We start from the raw sequence: 25,400 nt of genomic DNA on the forward strand, positions 1-25,400 counted from the left end.
AGAACCCTGAGGCGGGCCTACCTCTCACGCCCACCTCCAAGCGCCCAGCGCCCGGGTTTGCTCTGAGAGCACCGCAGCGGACCAGAGTGGCGCCTGTCTCCCTCTGTGGACCCTAGCTCTTCCGGGGGCTGCTCGCCACCTCTGTGGACCCTAGCTCTTCAGGGGGCTGCTCGCCACGTCTGTCCACCGCGCTGCGCCCCGCGTCCCACACCACACCTAGCGGTCCCCTGCCAGCCCACCGCTCCACAGCCGCCCGCCGCCAGATTCAAATTGCGGCCCCGCCCCCTCGAGGCCGATGTAGCCTCCGCAATCCGTACGCCGCGGCGCCGGCACGTGCCGTGCGCCACCCGGACTCTCCTAGGCCTTTCTCTGGCCGTCAGGCACAGGTGAGGGCCCCTAGGACCGGAGAGTAGCCACCACTAGCTACAGGCACGCCCCCGATCAAGCTGACTAACTGCTTTCCCGAGTCCCGGGCACTATTTTTTTGTGAGAAGCTCGCGGAGTAACCATTTAGCCGTTTAGCTCCGGAACCCAACCTTTCGATTGGATGCCGCAAACTTCGAAAAGAATCCTTAGACCAATCCTGACAGAACGACGGACTGGCTCTTTTACCCAATCAGCCAATCCTGACTGCAGCCGTTTCCTCCGTGGGTTGAGCGAGTGGGAGGAGCTTTGTGCGCGGGTCTCTTCTAGCACTCCACCTTCTTCCTCCAGCCCCGCCTCCGTATGCAGATAAGTGCCAACTAGAATTGAGCGTGCGCTTGCTCAATAACGCGTAGAGCCGCCGTTCGGCTGTAGTTTAGGCTCTGATTGGCTAATATCCCTTTCCGTCTAGTAGCCTTCAGCCTCTGTTCCCTTCCTCCGCCCCGAGTGGGTGAGTTAGAGTCCACCCAGTGCAGGACTCTGATTGGCTAAGAGCTGGCCGGCGCCGCGGTTTGATTGGCGAAGCTCCGTGTCGGTCTCGGAGCTGTGGGGGAAGGGCCCCTGGCAGGCTGAGGCGCCTAGGGGCGGGGTGGGAAGGAGGGCCGGCCAACCCTGGGGTGTGGGACTGAGAGTGCGTGTGTGTGGTGTGTCCGCCAGAGAAGGAAGGTGGCGAAGGGAGGAGAGCCCGAGTGGGTGGAGGGAGGGGAAGGGCGGGAGGAGAAAAAGGTGGGCGGAGGGCCAGGTGGGAGGGTGGCGGCTCACTCAGGACCCGGCGGGGGCAGCGCGATGAGGCGGGTGACCCTGTTCCTTAACGGCAGCCCCAAGAACGGAAAGGTAAGGGGTCGGGAGGAGGCGCGGCCGCCTGGCCGCGGGGGCGAGGCGCCGAGTGCGCGCCGGGCGCAGGCAGGGCTGAACTTGGGCGAGGGTTGGGAGCTGGAGGTGGGCGTGCGCCGGGGCGCGTCGGGTCCCCGCGGCCTCCGCCAACCCCGGCTGCGAGCCCCAGCCCGCCCCGCGCCTCGGCTGCCCGGGACCCGCGCCGACCCGGCTGCCTCTCCGCGGTCCTGGAGTCCAGGGTAGGGGTCCTGGAGGAGGAGGGAGCGGGGCGCGCCCAGGGCCGAGGTCCTCTCCCACCTCGCCCCCTGAGACCCCGCAGCCCCCTCGCCTGGCCAGAGCCGGCGCCTCTGTCCACCTGGGTGCTGAGTAATGCTGCCCAGGAAAGTGGCAGTGCCAACAAAGGCGTGTCCGACTGGCCAGGTAAAAAGAATTAAACTACCGGTGGAAGCGGGGGTGAATCCTAGGTCGGGTAGAGGATTTAAAAACAGGGACGTCTTCACGTTGGTTTTGCTCTGGCTCTTTTAGTGCCCCAATTACCTGAGCCCCGCTGCGGTAACAAACTTCTGTGCACGTTTTATTATTTCGCCTAATTTTGATTCCTCCGAAAACGGTGACAACAGACCCACAAGAGTTGATTTGACAGCCTTGGCTGTGTGGGGCCTTTGTTGAGGGTGTGGTGCTAAATATTTTCCCAGTGCTGGAGCAAGCCAGAATGAGTCCTGTTCCTTCTCAGTCTCCTGCCCCACCCATGAAAGTTGTTCAGCTTCTTTGGAAAATTTTGACTGTTCAAGGCAGGCGTTTGTTGTGTGGCTGAGTGACACCCAGAAGCCACTGAGTCTTTAGACTGGAGGTAAAAGTAAATTGGCCTCATTCTATTCATTCCCAGTATACTTTGATTCCTGAGCATTCTGAAAACAATAATTTTTAAAATGGCACAACTGGCCAGGCACATAAAAAAAATGTTTTTTCCACTTACTCTGCAGTTTTGAGTAAACATGTTCTGAACCACAGTGTGGGGTTTATTGACTATAATTTTGTGTTCTGGTCTTGAAGATTTAATACTCATACAAAACAGCATTGGCGTAAAGTCAAGTTCCTGAATTCCCAAACCTCAAAAATGTGCTTCACAACTTAACTTTCCTTAAACCTGTTTTGTAGTTAGGTAACATTCCTAATCTGAAATCTATGTTGTTATTGAAAGATAGAACCAAAGTGATAATTGTAATACGCCCTCAAAGGCAAACCTCTTACTGTTTTATCCACTATCTCTGGTGTTAGTCTATGAAAGACAAAGTTTTTAAACTGAGTCATAGATGTTTAGCTAAGTTCTAAATCTTCTTTGAATCCATTAAATTTTTTGGTTATCAGAATTAAGTTGATCTTTTTATATTGTTATTTTAAAGCTATCATAGTTTTGACTAGCATAGATTTGGGGGTTTAAATTTTTTTTTTACTTTAAAAATATTTTATCAAAGAATCTCAAACTGTTGGGAGAAAGGCAACTCAAATAATCACAGATAAATGTTTACGTTAAAAAGATCATAAAAATCCAAATAGGAAAAATACTAATTTGATTTAAATAGGATGATTTAAAAATATAAATAGGATACTAGTTTGATTTTATATTAAAATGAAACAATGCTGCAGTCCTATTAACTACAGAACATATTCTCCAAAGTTATCATGTTTCTTCTTCCTTCATTCTTCCTTCAGCTGATTAATAACAACAAAATACTATTTTGGCTCTTATTTGACAAAAGAACAGAATAATGCATAATAACCTGCATTTGTGTGTGTATGTAGTGACTAATGAGATTGTCATGAACATGACACAAATGTTCATTTAGAACATGCTGAAACCAAGTGCTACTGAAATAAGAGTTTTCCATCTACCAATAGGAATATCTATTTCACTTACATGTACTTATTTACTTAGTTTTTATTTTTATTTCCTGGTCATAAGTATAATCTCTTATTTCAAGTAAGTTTTCATCTTATAGCTGGTATAGCAGTTGTGGGGCTGTGGCCATGGAGCTGGGTGTGGGCAGGCACACAGTTCTTCACAGAGTAATTCACCATAGCCTCATCACAGGTTTTCTGTGTATAAATAAATGTAAGTGTAACTGATGAATGTTTCTGATGTTGAAGAGAGGACTCTGCATTCTCTAACACTGGTTTCCTGAGTGGGATTGTATACCACAGGGTGTACAAGATGATCCATTGGCATTTAGGAAGAAATACACCTATTATATTTTTTTTACTTAATAAAAAAAATTTTTTTATTATCTGGAAAAACTAACAGAGGCCTTCAGACACTTAGCACATCACCTGATCTCAAGTTTTCTGCAAAAAGTAAAGGCCTTCCCTTGTGGAAAGACCTGTAGCTAGACATGTCTTCACTTATGGGTTTGCTCTGACATACATGATAAGGAAGATTATGAGTGCCATTTATATCATGTAGTATTAAATACATTGATCCTCACCAAATTGCCAAGTGATTTTAAAAGATTCCTCCACAGAAACTGCAAACTGAAGGAAATATTAATTATGCATGCACAAGTAAACAAGAAGAAAATGGCAGAGTTGCTACGTCTTCTAGCATAAATTCTCTTTGGATTTCAGAAGTCAAAAAGTTCGAAGTTTTAAAAAAGACTATTGGAGTCAGGTTTAATAATTGGTATTAACAATCAACCTGTCTTTTGGTGTATGTTATTTTTAAAATATTAGTGATGGTATGAGGTCATTCTAATTAGGAAGACATTTAAAAATATTTTCCATCACATGAAGACAAGTAGCCTCAGGGGTTTTTGTTGTTGTTGTTTTTTCCTTTTTTTTTTTTTTTTTAAATATGTAATGTCAACCTTGTATTTAATAGAGTCTTACTTTAATGCTAAATATTATTTCAGGGATTATTTGGGAAAACATGTTCTGACAATAATATATAGTTTGTAAATAAATATACAAATGTTAGACCACATGCCCAAAAATGTTCCACCAATGGATTGCAGAATAAAAAATATTTGAAGTTCATAGTTTTTAAAAATTGGGATCTTTAAATTATGGGTTTTTAAAAAATTGTCTTCTTTAAATCACTCAAAAGTTATGTTTGCACCTTTCATCTTTTTCTCCAAATGCTTTAGAATACCCATTGTTCTCTTTAATATTCCCCTTAAGAGTTACCATTATGGAAATTGTTATGAAGATTCAGACATCTGAATACTGTAGTATGTGACTTCTGATCAAACTGATGTTCATTCTACATTCATGCACATCTTGAACACAAAATACTTTTTCTGAAAATTTCAAATACTTCAGAATAAATTGTGCAAATCATGATCCTTTGGTATACTGGAGTCCTTCATTCTTTCAGATAACACCAGAATACCTTTTGAGTATGAACCATCATGCCAAACACTGAAGACATAGTAGGCATAGGAACATCTGCATTCTGTACTGATGTTTACTTTGTTGGTTCAGGAAATAACTGTTTTCTTCTGGCTTTGGTATTAGGTCAAAATACATTGAGGTTATTATATATCCAGATTTGAGAACCCTTTATACTATTAGAGCTCAGGAAAGGTAAAAATATATGTGAACATTTACCTCTGAAAATCTAAACATGAATAAGAATTTTGTGAGAATTACTCTTGAAGCTTAAACATTTCATGATATATTTATATATACAAAGGGATGCAATAAAGAATATTAATATACACATGGTTAAAAAGAAAATATAACAAATGTCATAACCTGCCATTACAACCCAAGAACTAGTGTATGACCAACAACTTGATGTGCTCATCCTCTTCCCGATTCCCCTGCCTTTCCCATAAAGGCAGACATTTTCATGAATTTTGTATTACTCTTGGCTGTATTTTATTTTTTTTTAAATTAGTATTTTTTGCCACATATATACGGAAACTATATATTTTTTGTTGTCAGCTTTTAGATATATTGTATCTCAAGTTGATATCTTCATGAAGTCTTTTGCAACTGGATGTTTTCATTCAATATATTTCTGACATTCTATGTGTAATCTTCTATGAGTGATAGTATATGAGTGATATATTCATTTGCACTGCTTTATTGAAATTTATTATATTTTAAAAGAGTACCATAATTTTTCTACTCTCCCATCAATGGTTGTTTGGTTTTGGTCTTTGTGTTTTACTCTTAGCAATGCTGCCCTGAATATTCCTGTATTTGTCTCCTGCTGCACATAAGCAAACATTTTCTGGGGCAGTAGTGCCGTGCATCAGAATCTCCAGGAGGGCATGATAAAACATATTGCCAGACTCCATCCCCTGAAGATATGGGGTTGGGTTAAGTATTTGTTTCATCAGATCTTCAGAAATTTATAACATTACAGGTGTCCAGATCCTGCCGCTTAGAACTACTACTCTAATGCTGTAGTGTATATGTGAAGTTGTAATTACCAGGTATTGAGGTATGCAAATGTTAAGTTTAAAAAAAAAAATACCAAGTTGTTTTCAATCATTGTGGTCATTTGTATTCCCATCAGTAATGCATGCATTCTACCATGGATTCACATCCACTCCAACACTTGGTATTATCAGAATTTTTATTTTATTTTTGTTTTGGGAGGTACTGGGGATTGGGTACTCGGGGGCACTCAACCACTGAGCCACATCTCCAGCTCTGTTTTGTATTTTATTTAGAGACGGTCTCACTGAGATGCTTAGCGCCTTGTCATTGCTGAGGCTGGCTTTGAACTCACGATCCACCTGTCTCGGCCTCCCAAGCCACTGAAATTACAGGAGTGTGCTACTGTGCCTGGCACTAGAATTTTCAATTTTAATATTCCCCTTCTTGATCTTAGAGTTAGATATGTCATCATTTTAGAACAAAATCATTTTTATTTTATAACTGCAAAAAGTGTAGTTAGAGTAAATTGAGTTCTGCATTTTAGTTTTGAATTATAATTGGTGCTTTGGTTGAGAATCATGCATGAATTTAATTAATTGTGTATTATGTATATTACATTTTGGGGTATAAGAAAAAACTTTAAACATGTGCAGGTTTTAATTTTTAAATGTTGCAATTTGAAAGTGGTTTTTGTTTTTTTATGGTGCTGATGATTGAACCCAAGGCTTTGTGCATGAGAGGCAAGCACTCTACCAACTGAGCTATGTCCCTAGCCCTGAAAGTGGTTTTTAAAGGAAAATTATATTTAGCCAGGGCAGCTAGTCATGGTGTACAATTTACTTTCCAAACTGGTAGATAACTTTCACTTGTCATGGGATCTGAAATTTAGAAAGGATTAAGTCTAAATAGTAGAGTAATATGGTCATCATAAAGTTGAATTAACATACTTCTCAATTTACTCTATTCCACAAGAATGATTCTTAGTGTCTAAAGTATTTAAGGAGCCAGTCGGTGACATGGTTCATGATGAGGAATATTATACTCTGGAAGCAAATAATCTTTATAAGCATGATCATTTTTTTGAGTGCTTGGCTTCTCTTTGGCTTAGTATGAATACTAAAATAAGATAAGTACAAATTGAGCATTCCTATCTAAAATTTGAAACATTTCAGATTTCACATTTTCAGATTAGTGAAACCTTAAAATCTATGCAAATATTCCAAAATTCAAATAAACAGATAAATAAAATATTTTTTAAAAATAAAAAATCTAAACCACTTCTGGTCTCACGTATTTTGGATAAGGGATATTCAGCCTATATATATCTGTTAGCAGTTACATCCTTGATATACAAGATTTCCATTGCTTTTTCCTAACACAGTTATTATATAAAGAAATGTACACGTACTGCTCCGTTTGATCTCTAGTAACTTAAAAACCCCATTCTTGTGTATCACTTTTGTATGTTGATATATGTTTAAAAATCCAATTACCTGTTAATTTTAGTAATATTCTTAATATTTAATATTGTTGGTATTACAATGTACTTCCTTTTTATTTAGAATGCATGCACATTACCATTGATTCAAATCTACTCCAACACTTGGTATTATCAGAATTTTCAATTTTTAATACTTCCCTTCTTGATCTTAGATATGTCATCTAACTCTGGTGTCAGAATGCATGAATGATTCTAGTTGAAAAACAAATCCCAAGTATAGACTTCCAAGTGAAAAACAATTATAGTTATACCAAGTTATGGAAAGTTTTACAATTTATGGAATTGTAAGGCTCTTCATATTTATTTTGTTTCCTCTAATTGACAACCCTTTGGTTATTCCACTTAAAAGAAGTTGTCAACTGCCAGACTGTCAACTACTAAAATCATCTTATTTGTAAAACTAGTGTCTAGAGCATTGGAGACATTAAAATAAAATGTTTTCCCCTTTCCGTATCAGTGATACAGGTTCATTGTAACAAATTTGGAGAAAAACAATCTCACCAAAATAAGCCAAAATTCCTTTATTCATAGATACCTACCTTTAATAGTTGTAAAAATATAACTCTAAAATTACACTAACATTGTATGCTTTGTTTTGCAACTTAATGCCACTAAAGAAAAATAACTGACACATACAAAAAAGGTGTGTTCTAGTTCAACACTTTGATAGTAATGGAATTTCACTCAACATTCAAGAAACACTTGTCAGAGACCTACCTTAAATCAAGTAATGTAACATTTGACTAAACCTGTTCTTCTATTTAAACTGGTAGCAACTTATTTTGATTTCAGAGATTAGATTTGCTCTGGGAATGTACTCAACTACTTTACCTGGTAACATTTGTTTACCTGTATTCACAAAATTAATAGCAACTTTTACAAATTTGAACTACTTCATTGAAACTTTATATATAAAGTCAGAAAATAATTGGTAAAATAATTATGTTTAATTCTGTTTTAGAATTGATTATGTGATAAAAGTTGAACTCAGTTCTTACCTTAACTCCTTAACAGTTTTCCAACTTGCAAGGGAATACCTATGGAGCTTTTGATTAGCTTGAGACTAGTCCTTATCAAACAATATATGTGGGTTTTTCTATCACAGAGTCAGATTTGACTTTATGGGGAAGAAACAAAAGATAGTAACACACCACTCCTCAATTTGTTACTGTCAGTTGCTATTTCATGAGAAAAACCTAATAGAATTAAAATAGATGTTACTTTGTTCTTTTTTTTAAATTCTAGTCTTTAGCACTGTCCAACAGAACTTCTGTGATGGAAGTATTTCATACTGTCATGCTTAACATGGTGACAGTAGCCATTATAGTAGTAGTAAAGCACTTGAAATATGCTTAGGAAGGAATGAACTGCATTTTTAGATTTTAATTCACCTTAATGAATCAACATTTTAATATTCCTGTGTAGCCTAAGGCTTTTGTATTAAAAAGTGCAGCATTAGAATATAGCAAATGGCCTTTATTTTTTATTAGAATCAGATCACAGGAAGCTCACATGGACAACAATTTAATTTAATTAGAAAAATAAGTCAAAATCTTAAGCTCTAATACTTAAGTACAGATGTTTAATATAGACAGATGCATTAATCTTGGATCCATTTATAGTGTGACCAATAGAAGCAAAGAAAATGCTGAGAGAGGAAGTTAACATTAGGGCAAGGAGGGAATATCAGGCAAAAGAAAGCTATGTAGAAATATATAAAATGCAGAGGTAAATAAGAGGAAGAAGAGAAGACTTAGAAAATTCTAGCAACCATGACCAGAATGTTGGATGTTGGAGAGGAGCCCCCTACCCTCCCCTAATAATATCTTGATATAAAATCATTGTGCATCTGCTTTGGCAACCTCTTGCTTTGTTCTTTCTCTTCACGTTCTTTGCCTTGGCACAACCAGATTTGCTGTACATAATGCCATATGTACTATATTGTCTTCCTTTTCTCCCCAGAATATGCAATAATAGGCTCTATTGCAGAGGAGAACGATGATACAAAATTAGGGGACATTTTATTTAGGCTTCAGTTATTTATGACATGCCTTCTGTGTGTAAGATACTCTACCAAGGGCTTTACATTATTTTTTCCATCATGGTAAAGTATAAGAGTTTTCCATGTTAAACATTTTTAAGTATATAATTAATTAGTGTTGAGTAAGTAACATTCACAGTGTCTGTGACCATCACTGTTTATTTCCAGAACTTTTCATTATCCCAAGCAGAAATTAGGCATATCAATAATTCTCCATTCCCATTTCTGCTGTGGTGACTTCTAGTCTACTTTTTGTTCCTGTGATTTTGCCTGTTGTACCTTTATATAAGTGGCATCATATTTGTCCTTTTATGTATCTGGCCTATTTCATCTAGCATAATGTTTTCAGGCCTCATTCTTGCTGTGGCACACATCAGAATTTCATTTCCTTTTAGCTGAATAATATTCCATTACATGTATGATATACCACATTTTGGTTATTCTGTCATCTATGGACACTTGGGTTGTGCATTGTTTTTTTATAGTCGGCCTCATCTCCTTGCGATTGTGCTTGCCTTCAGCCCTTTCCCAAGTACCCCTCCTTGTAGCTCTCTTCCAGCCCACATCCAGGTCCAAGAGAAAAGAGCTGGAATCTGAGTGCTCTGCTTTTGCAAGATTGCACGCTGCTTTGTTAGGGAGCACCTCCCTCCATGCCTCGCTATCCATTTATTTAACTAAACTTGTCTGCTCCAGTCCCTGGTGGGCAGGAACATCATGGGTCCTCATTTCATGTGGCATTTTTTTACATTTGTATATGTTCATGGAAAGCCAGTCAGGTGCTTGTGTTCTGTGTTCAGCACCTCACCTGTTTTTCATTCCTAACTTCAGAGGTCCTTGTCTGGTAACACTACAACCATGTGGCTCAGTGATTAGGAACTAATCAAAAACCAGGTTTACAATGGTGACCAGAGCACAGGATTTATTTACATGAAGGGATTCCCAGGCCCCTGCTTAAGCAGTGGCAGCTGTCTTGTTTAAAGACAGTAGTTGTTATCCAGCTGTTGTATTCAGAATGTTAGATGCCAAAATGTGGCTTTTACAAAGCAATGAATATAAATAGTTATTGAAGAGCTGAAAAGTGGGAAATTGTTACCTTTCCTATGATAATTGATATATTAAAGGACATAATAAACTACTAAGTTATTCCTACTCTAAAAATGAGTCATTCCTATAAAAAGGAATAATATCAGAACACGAAAGACTTGAGGTGCATAGTCACAGCCACTTTGCTAAGCCCTTATATTCATGAGCTCACTTCAGTTTCAACTTTGTGAGATGTTACTATTTTTTTCATTATCAGTTAAAGCAACAGAAATGTAGAATTTGTCTCAAGGTGACAGCTAGACAATGTCAGAATCTATATTTAAGCACAATTCTACCTTTGGAACTGGAACAGCACTGTATTTAAGACTATAGATTGTTTTTGGTCAGTGGCGATTCTGTATTCTCTAATTTTGGTTTTCTACAGTGTGAAGCACTGAGTAAATTCATGAGTCATAAAAGAGAAAGGGACGCTATTAAGAACCCCTTGAAATATCCTTTTATATGATAATCTGATACTTTTAGTCCAATTTATAGTGTGATGGTTTGTAATTTGTGGGTGATGAAATTAATTGTATAAGTTGTTCAAATTAATCTGGTGTGTTTACAGGTGGTTGCTGTATATGGAACTTTATCTGATTTGCTTTCTGTGGCCAGCAGTAAACTCGGCATAAAAGCCACCAGTGTGTATAATGGGAAAGGTGGACTGATTGATGATATTGCTTTGATCAGGTAACCTACACCTTTTAATAATCTGTCAACACGGGCCCTCAGCTTCTTGGTGCTGTGCTGTTTCCCTTAAGCTATATCTTCATCACTACAGGATTTGGTGATGAAGACAGGATTTGGCAAGTGATTGTCTAATATTGACTCTTTAGTATATTTCAGCATGTTGATAGTCTTTCTGCATAGTTCATATATGAGTATGAGAATGTCTTCTTTGTGGTACTTGAGATAAAACCCAATAAGACATGCAGTTTTTAGTTTTAAAAATCAAATTGATCTCTTTTATATGCAACTGCTTATTGCTAAATTTATTTCCTAAGAATGCTTTGAATTTTATAAATATCACAGACCTAATTTTATAACACTTGCTAAAACTATAATATACAAGCACATTAGGAGAATTTCTTCGTTTTTCAACATCTCTCTCCCAGCCTATCTTTCATTTCAGTAGAAAATTGAGGAACATCATTGAATGGTCTATATGTCAATCTAATTTTCAAACACAAATTCTGAAAAAAACCAATGTGTTCTATAATGTCCTGTAATGTCTGTAATTCAAAGAATATTACTGAAGCCTTCAGAGCTAGCTGTTTACTGGTTTCTGGTTCATAGTAGGGTCTCTGATCATTTATTTATACTAATGGTGGGATGGATGGCAGGAGAGGAGGATATACACTGATAGTCTACAGTTTTAGGTTATATGTGATCATTTGTGTTTGGGTGTGTAGTGGGTGAGTGGTTATAGCAGTGACTTCAAATGTATTTTTCCTGGATTTAATATGAAAATGTATTTTTATTTGCAAAGCACACAGCAGCTAATAATGATTTGGGAGAGAATTCTAATAATTTATTTAGGGGTAAAGAATTAAAGTTAAAAAAGAAGAAATTGACTATGACTTTAATCATATCCTTTGAGCATAAGAGTACATTCTTCAGTTAATAAGAAAGCCAGATTCACAACTTGTGTAATGGGATTAGTTTAGTTTTGCTTTTTTTCTATTTCAAAAAACTTCCATGAACAGGATCTCATTTGAATTTAAAACCAGAGACATTTAAGTTAGGGAATTAACCAAAGCACTCAAAACTTAGCTTTTTCTCAGGGTAGATTGATAGCAAAACCTGTCTTTGATAGAATTTCAAGGAATAGTTCCTTAGTCAACAGATAATTATTGTTATTTCTAGATTTTGATGGTAGCTTTTTAAATTTTGATTTCCCCAGGGATGATGATGTTTTGTTTGTGTGTGAAGGAGAGCCATTTATTGGTAAGTGATTTTCTTAAAAGCCAATTTTGTCTGCCAAAATAAAAACAGATGAAATGGTAAATATTTTACCAAGAACTGTAAAGCTTAAAATTAAGAAGAATGTTGTGGCTATACTCAGATCTTCACATTCTTTGATTCCGCTTTTGGGTATGTAATATATATTAATGTTCATCCTTATGATCATATTTTAGTATGGATACTTCATCATTTACCTGCCTTTCAAGTGCCCTGGACTTGTACATATTTGATAACGGTGACATAGTAGGGTAATTTTGATTTTAGAAATTACAAGTGTTTTAAGATTTTCTTTTTCATTGTAGTTGTCAAAATTTCTCTTGAGTGTTGTGTCACATCTTTGTCAGCATATATTGCTTGACAGTCCTTCACTACCGATTAAATTAAATCAGTCAAAATGTGACATGAGCCACACAGAGGCACATACACCTACCTACTTTTGATTTGGAAGACAGTATACACAGATGAAGACCTCAAAATAAAAAGCCTAAAGCTTAAGTAAAGTAAATATTCCTTAATGAGTACTTTATTTAATACCCTGAGTGCTTCTGAATTTGAAAGTGAGATGTAGAATCATATAAGAGTTTATCAAATTATAAACTTCAAGCTTCTATAGCTGCTTTTGTGTCATTTGTATCTTAGTGAAGCTATTGAAGAATCCTTGCTTTACATCTTTATTTGAATACCTTAAATGTGTTACTCAGTTTCATTCTGGCACAAAGTTTTGGAATCAAAAAAACCAATCTTCCTTAAGTAATTATTTTTACTAGATCACCAGAGGATTTTTCCTTCTTTATAGTATTTTAATAGAATATTTCATGGCCTTCTGGGTGGTTCTGGGTTGATTTTTCTCAGGTATGCAGTCCTTTTAATATGTGGTGTCGAGTGTGTATAGTTTTAATCTGAGAAAAGTGTTCTTGAACTTTATGCATTTTGTCTTCTTGCTTTGATTTTCTTCTTTCAGAAGAAAATTTTTTGTGTACATTGGATCTTCTATACTTGTCTTTTGTATCTGAAGCTTTCTGTTATAAACCCTTCCACCTCTTTCTTTTTTTCTTATTTTAAAGCTATTTCTTTTTACCTTTTTTCCCCCTAAAGACATTATCTTTTGTATTTATTTACTTTGTGTTTCTTCTAATTTAGTCTTTTCTGAAAGGGTTTTTCCTTTATTTCTAATTCACTCCTTAGTTCCTTACCTCCTTTCTGAATGTTATAATTCTGTGTTGTTATTTCATACTTTTATTTATTTCTATTAGTATGTTTTAGAATATTAGGTTAGAGTTTTTATCTATCATAAGTCTTTCTTTTTGGCATGTTTTATCTTTAGGAATATGATTCTTTCTTTAATACTCTTGTTTGGATCTGATCTCATCCTTACCTATTGCTCATTTTTACATGAAATTAGTTGTCCTTAACTTAAGAAGGGAGAGCTGACATAACAAAGTTTTTCTTATTTAGCTCTAGACTTCCCTTTTCTCTTGTTTTGTGAAGTGTTAAAAAATATGGGACTCATTTTCTACATATGTTCTGGTCTATTAGGCCTTCGTAACTTTAGTGGGCTGCTCTTTCTTTGGTTTCTGTTGTCTTTGTTTTATTCAGCTTAAATTCTTCCCCTGCATCTTGTTGTCATGTGAGCCTGTGTCCTTAGAAGGGAGCTTTGGTTTTGAGACATAATTCCCGGCCCTTTCAGGTCTCACCGCAAACTACTTGCATCGCCTGTCCCACTTTGAGTTGCGCAGCCAGCACCTCTGGTTCACTTTGGGAGTCTTGGGTTCATAGTGTACCCTGTCGCTTCTCTCTACTTTTTCCTTCACAGACACTGATAACATGCTGTCCTTAGAGCTGTACATACTGGTTAGAATACTTCATCACCTACTTTTGTTTTAGTGCTGCCTATGGGTTAGGGTTTTGCTGACCTAGGAACTCTGGTATACTTTAATGGTAGATTTAATTTGAAAAGTTATACCATCGTCATCATCCAGAATCCCCAGTCTTAATATTATTGTTATTTTCTACATCATCTCTAGATCCTCAGACAGATTCTAAGCCACCTGAAGGATTATTAGGATCGCACACAGACTGGCTAACATTAAATGTTGGAGGGCGGTACTTTACAACTACACGGTAGGTGGGGTGTGTGTGTGTGTGTGTGTGTGTGTGTGTGTGTGTGTGTCTCGCGCGCGCACATTTGCTCACAATTGAGAGAGTGAAAGGGACTGAATGTACTATTTGTTTTTTCCTTCAATTTGCTGATTCCCTTAAAAGATAATCTAATTTGATATAGAATCTTTTTCTAGAACTTATTTTGAAGAAAAAAGTAGAACATAGTACATATATCATTCCAGAGAAAGCATTAAAAGCATCAATTCAGTGTTTTAGAACATGCTTTTTAGATATCAGTGCAATGCAAATTAAAACTGATAGCATTAAAATCTGTAGGACTACAACTACTTATATTGAAGAGATCAGAAAAATCTAAGTGTAGAACATCTAGAATATTGTGATATAATATCTTGCTAGAAGATTAGATAGCATGTAAATTGAAACAAACTAAAACCATATTTAAATCAGAGGAAGTACCAGATTGGAAGGGAGTTTAATAAATGGCAACTTATTGCACGTTTTTGTTTCCCAGCATTACTCCTCCCAGGTTATAGCATGCATCTTTTTGAGAGAACAGCTGAAATCAAGTATGCTCTTGACTTAAATATGTTTGTTTATAAAGACACATGGAGAAATCAATTTTTTTCCCTGACTTCTTAGGAGCACTTTAGTGAATAAAGAACCTGACAGTATGCTGGCCCACATGTTCAAGGACAAAGGTGAGTATAACACATTGTTTTCACATTTTGTTGTTCTATTTGTATGTGTTGACCTTATAACTGCTGGCCTTCTGTACTTTTAGTGGTATCAACAATTTTCATTGGAGTAAAACTTGCTGGTATATTATATCATTTTTCTTCCATGAATTTTAACTTTATTGTTTGCTTATGGGGGGCTTTCTTCATTATAATGCTAACACAGGTGTCTGGGGAAATAAGCAAGATCATAGAGGAGCTTTCTTAATCGACCGAAGTCCTGAGTACTTTGAACCCATTTTGAACTACTTGCGTCATGGACAGCTTATTGTAAATGATGGCATTAACTTATTGGGTGAGTAGTCAGCATAATTCCTCACATTCTTTAAGATTGAGATTTTTATTTTGTTTTCCATTAGTAATGTCTATTTTCATAGAGTGAAATATATCTTTTCTACATTTTCAACTGTAAGTTTTCACATATATGAATATTTATAGTTACAGAAATAGGTACTGGCATAGATAGTCTTTCAGGTCTGTAGTGTTTGTTTATATAGGTATGTCTAATCCATATATTTTAATTTTAAATTCTAAAATTAACTTGGGGGAAAGTCTGAGTCCCTTTTGAAAAATGGGATTAAAATTCTTTCAGCCTTTCTACATTACAAAAATTTTGTGAAGGTTCATGAAAATGATATAGACAATGTATTTTGTTGATCTTATAATAATCACTACTTTTAAAGTAGTGATTGCATATTTGAAAGCTTATAGGCCTTTCTATCAATAAGTTTTATGTTACTGTAACAACATACCTGATGCAGATAACCTAGGAAAAGTTAATTTAGCTCAAAGTTTTGGAGGTTCAACATCTAAGATCAGGTGGGCCACGTTGCTTTGTCCTCTGGTAAGGGTGGCAGTTGGTGGTACATCCTCCTGGAACATATGTAGGAGCAAATAGTCACATCTCAAACCTAGCAGAGAGAGAGAGAGAGACTGGAGTGGTTTCCCACAATCCCGCAATCCCCTTTGAGGACCTGCCCCTAGTGACCTAAGGCTCTCTCATTAGGCTCTCTCATAAAGGTCCACAGTTACTCCAATTCTGCCACCTTAGGAACAAGCCTTTACATACAGACTTTTAGGGTCATCACCATCTAAATCATAGCACCCTCCAGTGACTGAATTTGGCCTGATGTTAGTACTTAGGAAGTGTGGCAGTTTAGCTTTAGCAAATTTTTACCATATATGAATGTGGACTTAGGGTGCCAGAGCCTTGATTTTTTTAAAGAAACACTGGAATAAAATCTAAAATTTTATGTCAAATTATCTGATTTTTGAAATGCTACATGCTCAATGCATCAGAATCAGCATGAGGACTGCTGGTTTATAATCTCTGTAGTATAATTCCAAACACTCAGTGACTTTCAATGTTTCTATATTAAACTTTATAATATTCACTTTAAAATGAACCCATTGCAACAAAATGATATATTGTACACTCTGTCCATAATTGTTCTGAAGTAAACTGTTCTTGCTTAAAAAATTTTTTTATAACTATCGGGTAGGATGGTACACATCTATAATCCCAGCAATTTGGGAGGCTGAATTAGGAAGGTTGCAAGTTCAAAGTCAGCCTCAGCAACTTAGACACTGTCTCAAAACGAAAAGGTCTATGGATATAGTTCAATGGTAGAACCCCTCTGGTTCAATCCCTAGTACCAAAAAAATAATAATAATAAATTACCAAATGTTGCTTTAAATGTTTTCCAACTTGATTTGTTGTTGTTATATTCATTCTGCAGACATCGTTATAAACATAGCCAATGATCCATATTATATAAGTCTTTTTCTTTTTGATACCTGCATCATTCTGCAGCTTTTCTCTCTGATGGCTACTTCCCTGGGTTCATTTTAAACATAACTTCAGCTTTCCTGTGAGCTCTCATTCCTCTCATTTTAATTTTTCCCTTATATTATTGATTGATAGCATTTTGTATCCTCTCAGATTAGAAAAATAGCATTCTATCTTAGATTTCTACAATCTATTGCCAAGATTTGCTTGTTTTCCTTTCTCGTATTTTCCAATCATTTCTCATATTTATTTACTTGTTCAGCAATCAGCTTTCTACTAGATTCATTTTATAAAATGTTGTTTTTAATTAGTTTAGTTTCTCTTGAACATTGCCTACAGGTTCTCCTAAGTAAGTAAATGATTTAAAAATAATCTGTAGTAATTTTCTTGAAACCAAAAGGTAGTGAGGTGGGCTGGGGTCATAGCTCAGTGGTAGAGCACTCACCTAGCACGGGTAAAGTGCTGGGTTCCATCCTCAAATCCACGTAAAGGTAAATAAATAAAGATATTGTGTCCATCTACAACTTAAAAAAAATGTAGTGAGAGGCAGAGTTGGAATTCAAATCCAAGTTTAATTGGTACTAACAGAAAATATACTGAATATCACTCCCTTTTCTCAAGGCTACATGTATAGGTTTTTTATTTATAAGGCGTTCTGGAAGTTTTCATGAGTAATTCTAAATGTCGAATTAGAAATACATACATACCACATTCCCTGAGAGGTTCTGATTTGCCCAGATGATCTTGGCAAACTGATAACAAGGCCCACTAGAACTTCTTTAAGGTGGGCTTCTCCCAGGGGCAAATACTCTGTTGTCTGCAGGAGGAAGCTGGAGAGGGAAGCCGGCCTGTCATGGACAGGAGAGCAGGTGTCAGGGAATTCCCTGAGTGGTATACTGGCCATCAATGACCTTTATTTTGCAATTGGATTACTGGAGATGAAATTTGGTTTCACTAGAAAAGATCATTTTCTTCTTCCCAAGTAACTGCTTACTGTTTTCTTTACAATTATAGAATTGTTTTAGGGGAAGTATTATGTCTCTTTCTTTCTTTGTCATTTCTGAGTCCCTAGTGGTTTTTTAAAACAAGTGGACTCAGCCAACTGACTCTCTGAGTCTTTATTTGAAAGAGAGTGAGTCCAGATTTCCTCCTGCATACTCTGAAGAGAAACAGGAAGCATATCAAGATACCTAAAGGATGTCTGAATAGTTTCCTTTTTTTTTTTTTTTTAACCAAATTAATTAAAGCAAGTGATAGGTGAAATTCCTTTTGCCATTTAGAAATATCTTTAAAATTTTTATTTTGGTGTAAAAAAATTTCTGAATTAGACTTTATTTTTAGTTTTTATTTTTTTAGTTGTTGATAGACCTTTACTTTTTTTATTTATATGTGATGCTGAGAATCGAATCCAGTGCCTCACACATGCTAGGTTACTGCTGAGCACAGCCACAGACAGCCACAGCCCCCTCAATTATACTTTTGACTTTCATTGTGAAACTGATTTAAACTTCATTCACATTCATTTTTTGATTAAGTTAAATATATTGTGGAAAGCCTAATCAGATTCACTCCATTAAAAAGGAGTTAAGCGAACTGATCATTTTTTATTATGTTCATAATGAAATCACTAAGTCAACTCTTGTAGGAATAGGTAGTGTTAACATTTCTTGTTTGTGACCCACTTAAAGCAATTATCAGAAATAAAAAAAAAGAAATAACTGAAATATGGAAGGCTTTGTTGTGATTTATTTTCTATTTTCTTTCACAGAAAAATCTGTTTCAGAAATATTTTTCAGTATTCTATGTGTACATTCTAAACTTTAGTTACTTGTCTACTATTCACTAACACTCTACTTGTTGAATTTCAGTCTCATCATGAGAATGTAACAAAGAATTCTATAAATATCAAAATGAATTGTGATCATAAAAGTCACATCCTTTGTTCTGATAGGTGTATTAGAAGAAGCCAGATTTTTTGGTATTGACTCACTGATTGAACACCTAGAAGTAGCGATAAAGGTGAGGTTCTTTTTACCGTGGCTAGCATTACATTTATTGTAGGTATTGCCCAAAAGGCCCCACTAATTTTTTAATACCTGTTTCAAGAACTCCCAACCACCTGAGGATCATTCACCAATATCCCGAAAGGAATTTGTTCGATTTCTGCTAGCAACTCCAACCAAGTCAGAATTACGTTGCCAGGTAATTAAAGTAGATTTTAACATGTCTTATTTGTATTATCTAGTTTGTGAATAAAATTTTACATTCTGTGGTTCATTTTTGTTTTGTTTTGCTTATTTTCCTTTATTATGCAAGAATGAAATGCAATTATGGGTCATAGCCTTGATTTAATTTTAAAATGATTAGCAAAAAAGAGATGCAGTAGTTTTCTTATTGTCTAATTATGCCTTATGTAGTTGTTCTTGAGTAAACATGGAAAATGCAGCAAGTTTTAACAAGTTATTGGCACAGTTGCTACGTATGGCTGGTCTGTGGCAGACACTTTGACTTTAGTGTATTGTAGCATTATAGATTTTGAAAATCACAATGCCCATTTTTTCTTAATAAAACTGTCTTGAATTCTTGAATTAATAAAATAATTTAGTTACAAATAATCAAGTTGAACTAAAATAACTTACCAGCAGATACATGACTAAGAAGGATGTCCGGCACATAAAGGAAGTATAGTCAGGCCATATCCTAATTCACATATAGATAAAACTTCTTTTACAAGGAACTCATTAAGGACATATACATACTTCATGTATCCAAGTTTCATTTGTTCATGCTTTGTAATAAATTCCAAGTGACTGAACCACCAATTGCTTCTAAAAGAGTTGGTGGTTAGCTCTAGTAATTATATTCAATACAAACAGATGGCTTAAGCATTATGACAGTTTGTGCTTTTTAATTTCAGGGTTTAAACTTCAGTGGTGCTGATCTTTCTCGTTTGGACCTTCGATACATTAATTTCAAAATGGCCAACTTAAGCCGCTGCAACCTTGCACATGCAAATCTCTGCTGTGCTAATCTTGAACGAGCTGATCTTTCCGGATCAGTGCTTGATGTAAGAATCATTTTTGGTTATGAGGAAAATTAAAATTTTAGGCTACTGAGCAATCTCAAAGAACAGGAGTTCTATCTGTGTCTTATTGGAGCTTTTTAAATAGTAGACAGATCATTTACTATGTTGATGTATAAAGCTGAAGGCTCACTCTAAAAGTGGAATGGGTTGTTTTCATAAGTTTGATATCCTTTATGTACATAGATCTGAAAGGTTTAGCAAACAATAAAAATGAATTAGATCCTGATCTCAATATAGTATCCTAAATCTATCAAAACTGTATTTTTGGCCAGATGGTGGCTAGAGCTAAAACCCCAGTAACTTGGGAGGCTGTGGTAAGGGGAGCACAAGTTCAAGGCCAGCCTCAGCAATTTACTTGGGATTGAATTCAGGGGCACTTGACCACTGAGCCACATCCCCAGCCCTGTTTTGTTGAGAGACAGGTCTCACTGAGTTGCTTAGCACCCCACGCTTTTGCTGAGGCTGACTTTGAACTTGGAATCCTCCTGCCTCACTCTCTCAAGCTGCTGGGACTACAGGCATGCATTCTGATCTACACCCAGCTTTTGCCTTACAGTTTTTCAAACAGTTCCACATTCAGCTTCCATTTTGATAATTATAATTTGTGAAGGTCTCATGTTAACATCAACTTTGTAGATGAGCTTCCTGGCTTATCTAGTAGTTCCTAGAGTTCTGAGCTAATGGCATGAACTCTTTAAGACGAATTTACAATTTAAAATTCAGATGTTTATTTTTTAACTTTTTGCTCTCTGCACTCACTGCATTGTGCATTGTGGTGTGAGTGCTGGAGCTGGCAGTGTCTTGCAGCCATGGTTTGTACAGAAAGACCAGAGTGGTGACTTGTTGGTGTGTTGTTGCTAATTAATCCCTTTAATTGATGGCATTTGTATTCTGACCTTTGAAATGAAAGTAGTAGTAGCCTCTTGAACAATCAAGAAGTTCATTTCTTGATTTCTACAGTGATAAGAGAAAATCCATACCCCTCCTAAATTTCTGCCTTCTTAGTCATACATTTAGTCATATGGTCATGCTCAAGGCTGTTGATACAAATAGGAATAGAGTGTAACAGTTCTGACTTCGTGGGTTCTTTATTTAAACCCTTTTCCATGTGAAGTGAGCATGCTACTGTTTATTTGGCATGTTTCTCTTTTAAAACAATTCTTCTAAAAGAAATGTTTCTTTAAAACATCCTCAATTCTTATTGTGTTTCATTAAAAGAGTCTTCATAGTAAACAAAAATAATTGCAAATGTATTGAATTGAGCTTCCCGCCCCCCCCTTCCTAGTTTTTTTCTTTTACTGTTTACACCAATGGGAATAAAATCATGAACCTTAAAAACCAGGACTTTTTTCTTTGCAGTGTGCAAATCTCCAGGGAGTCAAGATGCTTTGTTCTAATGCAGAAGGTGCATCCCTGAAACTGTGTAATTTTGAGGATCCCTCTGGTCTTAAAGCCAATTTAGAAGGTGAGATCTTATCTGTAAATGTCTGTTCCAGGGTGAAAGCAGACCAGGAAGTAAAAAGCTCCAGGAAATCATTGCTAAGAAAAGAGTGGCAGTAGGGGACAGGTTTTATCTGCTGTTGGAGAGATTGCAAAGGGTCAGTTGCTTCCTTGGTCTTGGTCATATGAAAACCAAACTTGAGGACTCAGAGATAAAGTCTCAAATAGTTAATGAGGCTTCGAGTTGGACAATTAAATATCAACATCTTAACCCTCAAGTAGAATTAAATACTCTTATATTGACCAACAGGAAGAATTTCAGTTTGCAAAACGCCAAATTTTTTTTGTCAGTTTTTAATAATTCATTATTGCTTTGTTGGGTTTGTGAATTGGGCATGTTGTTCACTTGTACTTTTAGGAAACACATTTTTATCTTCCACGTCATGAACAATTTATGGTGGCATAAAAGTGCTAACCACCTAAGATAAGACTGATTGCTTGGGCTGGGGTTGTGCCTCAGTGGTAGAACACTCGCCTAGCATGCATGAGGCACTGTGTTGGATCCTCAGCACCACATAAAAATTTAAAAAAATATTGTGTCCCCTGTAAGATTGATTTCTCCCCTCAGAAATACCTATGAAACATTTTAATTCATGCTGTAAGCAAACAAGCTGCTAGCATTGAATTCTTCACATGTGTAAGCCAGTTGAGAATGACACTTGAGGTTCATTTCCAAAAGTATAAGAAGATCATCCTCATTTATCCTCTAATCATCTTGCAGTTTGTTGAAGGTAGATAGTTAGACATATTTTTTTTTTAAAGAGAGAGTGAGAGAGGAGAGAGGGAGAGAGAGAGAATTTTTAATATTTATTTTTTAGTTCTTGGCGGACACAACATCTTTGTTGGTATGTGGTGCTGAGGATCGAACCTGGGCTGCACGCATGCCAGGCGAGCGCGCTACCGCTTGAGCCACATCCCCAGCCCCAGCCACATCCCCAGCCCCTAGACATATTTTTAAAGTTAAACTGCTCTCCAAATATGTTCACTGTAGGTGCTAATCTGAAAGGTGTAGATATGGAAGGAAGTCAGATGACAGGAATTAACCTGAGAGTTGCTACCTTAAAAAATGCAAAGTTGAAGAACTGTAACCTCAGAGGAGCTACTCTGGCAGGAACTGATTTAGAGGTAAGTTCACCAATGCCTGGTGTTTGAGTAATCTTAATTACTGAGTATCTCAGGTAAAACTTATTGAAGTTATTAGGGAAGTAGTTGGCTGGTAAAATGCCCAGTAACATGCTGGGGCAGTGAGAGGGATATTTTCCTTTCAATGGCTTGTTCAAACATTTCAATTCCAGAGCAAGTCCATCACCTGAGGCTTAGATCTAGTTCCAGGTGTGAAGACTCTTCTGACATTCAGTCTCCATTTATTTCATCTCATCTTTTTCTTGGATCTTTAAGTTCAATAGTCTTTTATTAATCTAACTACTGTGTTTTCATTAACTTTAATTCCGAACACTTTTATAGGCCAGATTATTCTTGAATGACTTGGGAAATTTAAATGATATCCACGTTTGAAAGCAGATTCAGGAAAAGCCTATTTTATTTTTTTAACTACCTTTATTTTATTTCTTATATTTTATGTGTTACTAAGGATTGAACTCAGTGATTTACTTATGCTAGGCGAGTGCTCCACCACTGAGCTGCAGCCATAGCCCAGGAAAAGCCTATTTTTAAATTGGCATCATACCCTTTTTGAATCTCAGCTAAAGATTTTAATCTTGTCCAGTTAACTTTTTCATAAGAATTATATTCTATTTGTGACTTGCAAATGTAGCAGTAGACTTCGTGGATGTTGATGCATCTGCAACAGCGCTGTCTGGTCACACACTCTGCATGCGGGTGTGTTTCAGATCCATGCTGTTCAGTACAGTTGCCACATAGCCACATAGAACTGCTGGGCACTGCAGCTATTCTCAACTGAGAAATTGATTTTCAAATTTTACTTAATTTTAACTCATTTATATTTAAATAGCCACAAATGGCTCATGGCTATCATATTAAATAATATAGTTTTATACAAGCAAATCTGGTACAGACAGGATTGTAGAAGACAGTAGGTGAAAATTTAGCTTGCTGCTGATTTTGTAATGGATGTTTTTGCCTTGATCTTGATAGCTCTCTGAAATTGAGAGCCATTTAAACTTAAAGGCAAGAAGAACCAGCCTCAGGTTAACAATATAATCCTATTATGAGCATAGTTATTTGTTATTGTCACTTAAGGTCATAGGTTTTTTTCCTTGGTTTCAGCTCTCATGTAGTCAGTGTGGTTAAGCAGCAAAAGCCTTTCTCCCTCCAGCTGATTGCAAAGACTGATCCAGTTGACCATTAAGGGGCAGCTGTGAACATTTGGCTTCTTAAGAGGCTCTATGTAGTCACCCTTCTCTCACCATCCCTTAGAGACTTTACCAGAATCTGTCTCATCTTTCCCTTATCTTGAGAAATTAACAAACAGCTTCCAGTTGTGGTGGTTATGCCACTGTATATATCTACCTAAACTCATTGAATTATACACATATATTTGGGGTTTTAAAAAAGGCAGTTTCCTACTATAAAAACATCAGGACTACAAAATGGAAAAATCTACTATACAGTTTAATTATTAAGTAAAAATCTCAATATTTTTTCTAAATAGTCTTCCCCCATCTCATGTCTTTCCTTATTGTTATTTTGGGATGTGGTAAAAATAGATAATAGTTATTATATTGGAATTCATTCTTGATTTTATTTACCTGCTTCCTCTTTAACCTTGATTGTACATACTTGTGGTGGTCAACTTGAGCATCACCCAGGAATAACACTGCAGATAGAAGATCTGACTTTAAGATACATGGTCAGGAGTGTTCCAGAAACTGTTTTGTTATGTAGGAACACTGTCCTAATATGCCTAGAAATCTTTGTGAAAGAAACACATAAGGCCCTAGATCTCCATAGGTGTTACATGAATCTTATTTTGTCTTACAGAACTGTGATCTGTCTGGGTGTGACCTTCAGGAAGCCAACCTCAGAGGTTCCAATGTGAAGGGGGCTATATTTGAAGAGATGTTGACACCACTACACATGTCCCAGAGTGTCAGATGAGAATCTCAGGGACTGGAAGAAGATGTCTGAGATGAAAAATGTTCTCCTAATCATTTTCTTTCTCCACTCTCTCAGTTATCTAGAAAAAATAACACTGTAAAGGAATTAAAAAAAAAAAAAAGTTTAGAGGATTATGCTTGTTCTCAGCAGTGCATAAGGGAGAAATTGAATTTTTTCCATATTCTGATTTTAACAGAAAAGCACTCATTTAATAGTTGTAGGGAAACTTAGATTATATTGCTGCCTTTTGAATGGGGTAGGGAGATATGCTTGGTCTTAGGACCAGGAATATAGTGTCTATTTTATTTGCTTTTAAATAGGCATGATGTGGAAATCCATCTTGGATTAAGATGCATTTGAGAAATTTAATTTATGAAAAGCACAACATATGCAACTATATTTATTGAATACCTAGATGCAGTATGGATATTTAAATTGTTAAACTTTATGAAAAGTTTGGAAAGGTTGTTCAGGTTTATGAATAGCTTTAGCAATGCCTCCCCTCTTTATGTACCTGTCACACTGTATGAATATGGTGAGGTCATACTCCCTAAGGCTCTCTTTTCAGGTTTATTTTTATAATGTTTACTTTTAGAACAAAACAATAGCTAAATTAGAGAAATAGCCTGTTGTTCCTATTGAGGCAGAGAGGAAAGATATCGTTGTACATCTTTATTATATTGAAGATTTATTGGAACTCTCCAGTTGAAGGATGAATTTGCCTACAGTTACAACTTTTGAATGAGCATTCCTCAGAAGTTTATTCTAGGCAAGTTCCACTCAACATCAGACCAGGAGGTTCTTTCTATTTATACTACTAACCTAATTTTCTCAGATACAATCAATATATAAGCATAGGA

The 25,400-nt window shown here is 36.6% G+C and overlaps 1 protein-coding gene across 3 annotated transcripts; it reads left to right on the forward strand.

Moving 5' to 3' along the window:
- Positions 1–1,167: 1,167 nt before the first annotated feature.
- Positions 1,168–25,400, forward strand: Kctd9 (potassium channel tetramerization domain containing 9). Of its 3 annotated transcripts, XM_026411604.2 has the most exons (12): positions 1,169–1,257; positions 10,837–10,958; positions 12,172–12,215; positions 14,258–14,354; positions 14,994–15,052; positions 15,255–15,383; positions 18,829–18,896; positions 18,984–19,079; positions 19,795–19,944; positions 21,322–21,427; positions 22,454–22,587; positions 24,424–25,400. In XM_026411604.2, exons 1-12 carry the CDS (start codon positions 1,210–1,212, stop codon positions 24,538–24,540), a joined length of 1,170 nt encoding a protein of 389 aa, XP_026267389.1. In that variant the 5' UTR covers positions 1,169–1,209; the 3' UTR covers positions 24,541–25,400. The 3 variants fall into 3 exon arrangements, with proteins under 3 accessions (XP_026267391.1, XP_026267389.1, XP_026267390.1); XM_026411605.2 differs by lacking the exon at positions 19,795–19,944; XM_026411606.2 differs by lacking the exons at positions 10,837–10,958; positions 12,172–12,215 and having other exon boundaries at positions 1,168–1,257.

Source organism: Urocitellus parryii, chromosome 14, assembly GCF_045843805.1.
Source record: "Urocitellus parryii isolate mUroPar1 chromosome 14, mUroPar1.hap1, whole genome shotgun sequence".
NCBI classification, from domain to species: Eukaryota; Metazoa; Chordata; class Mammalia; order Rodentia; family Sciuridae; genus Urocitellus; species Urocitellus parryii.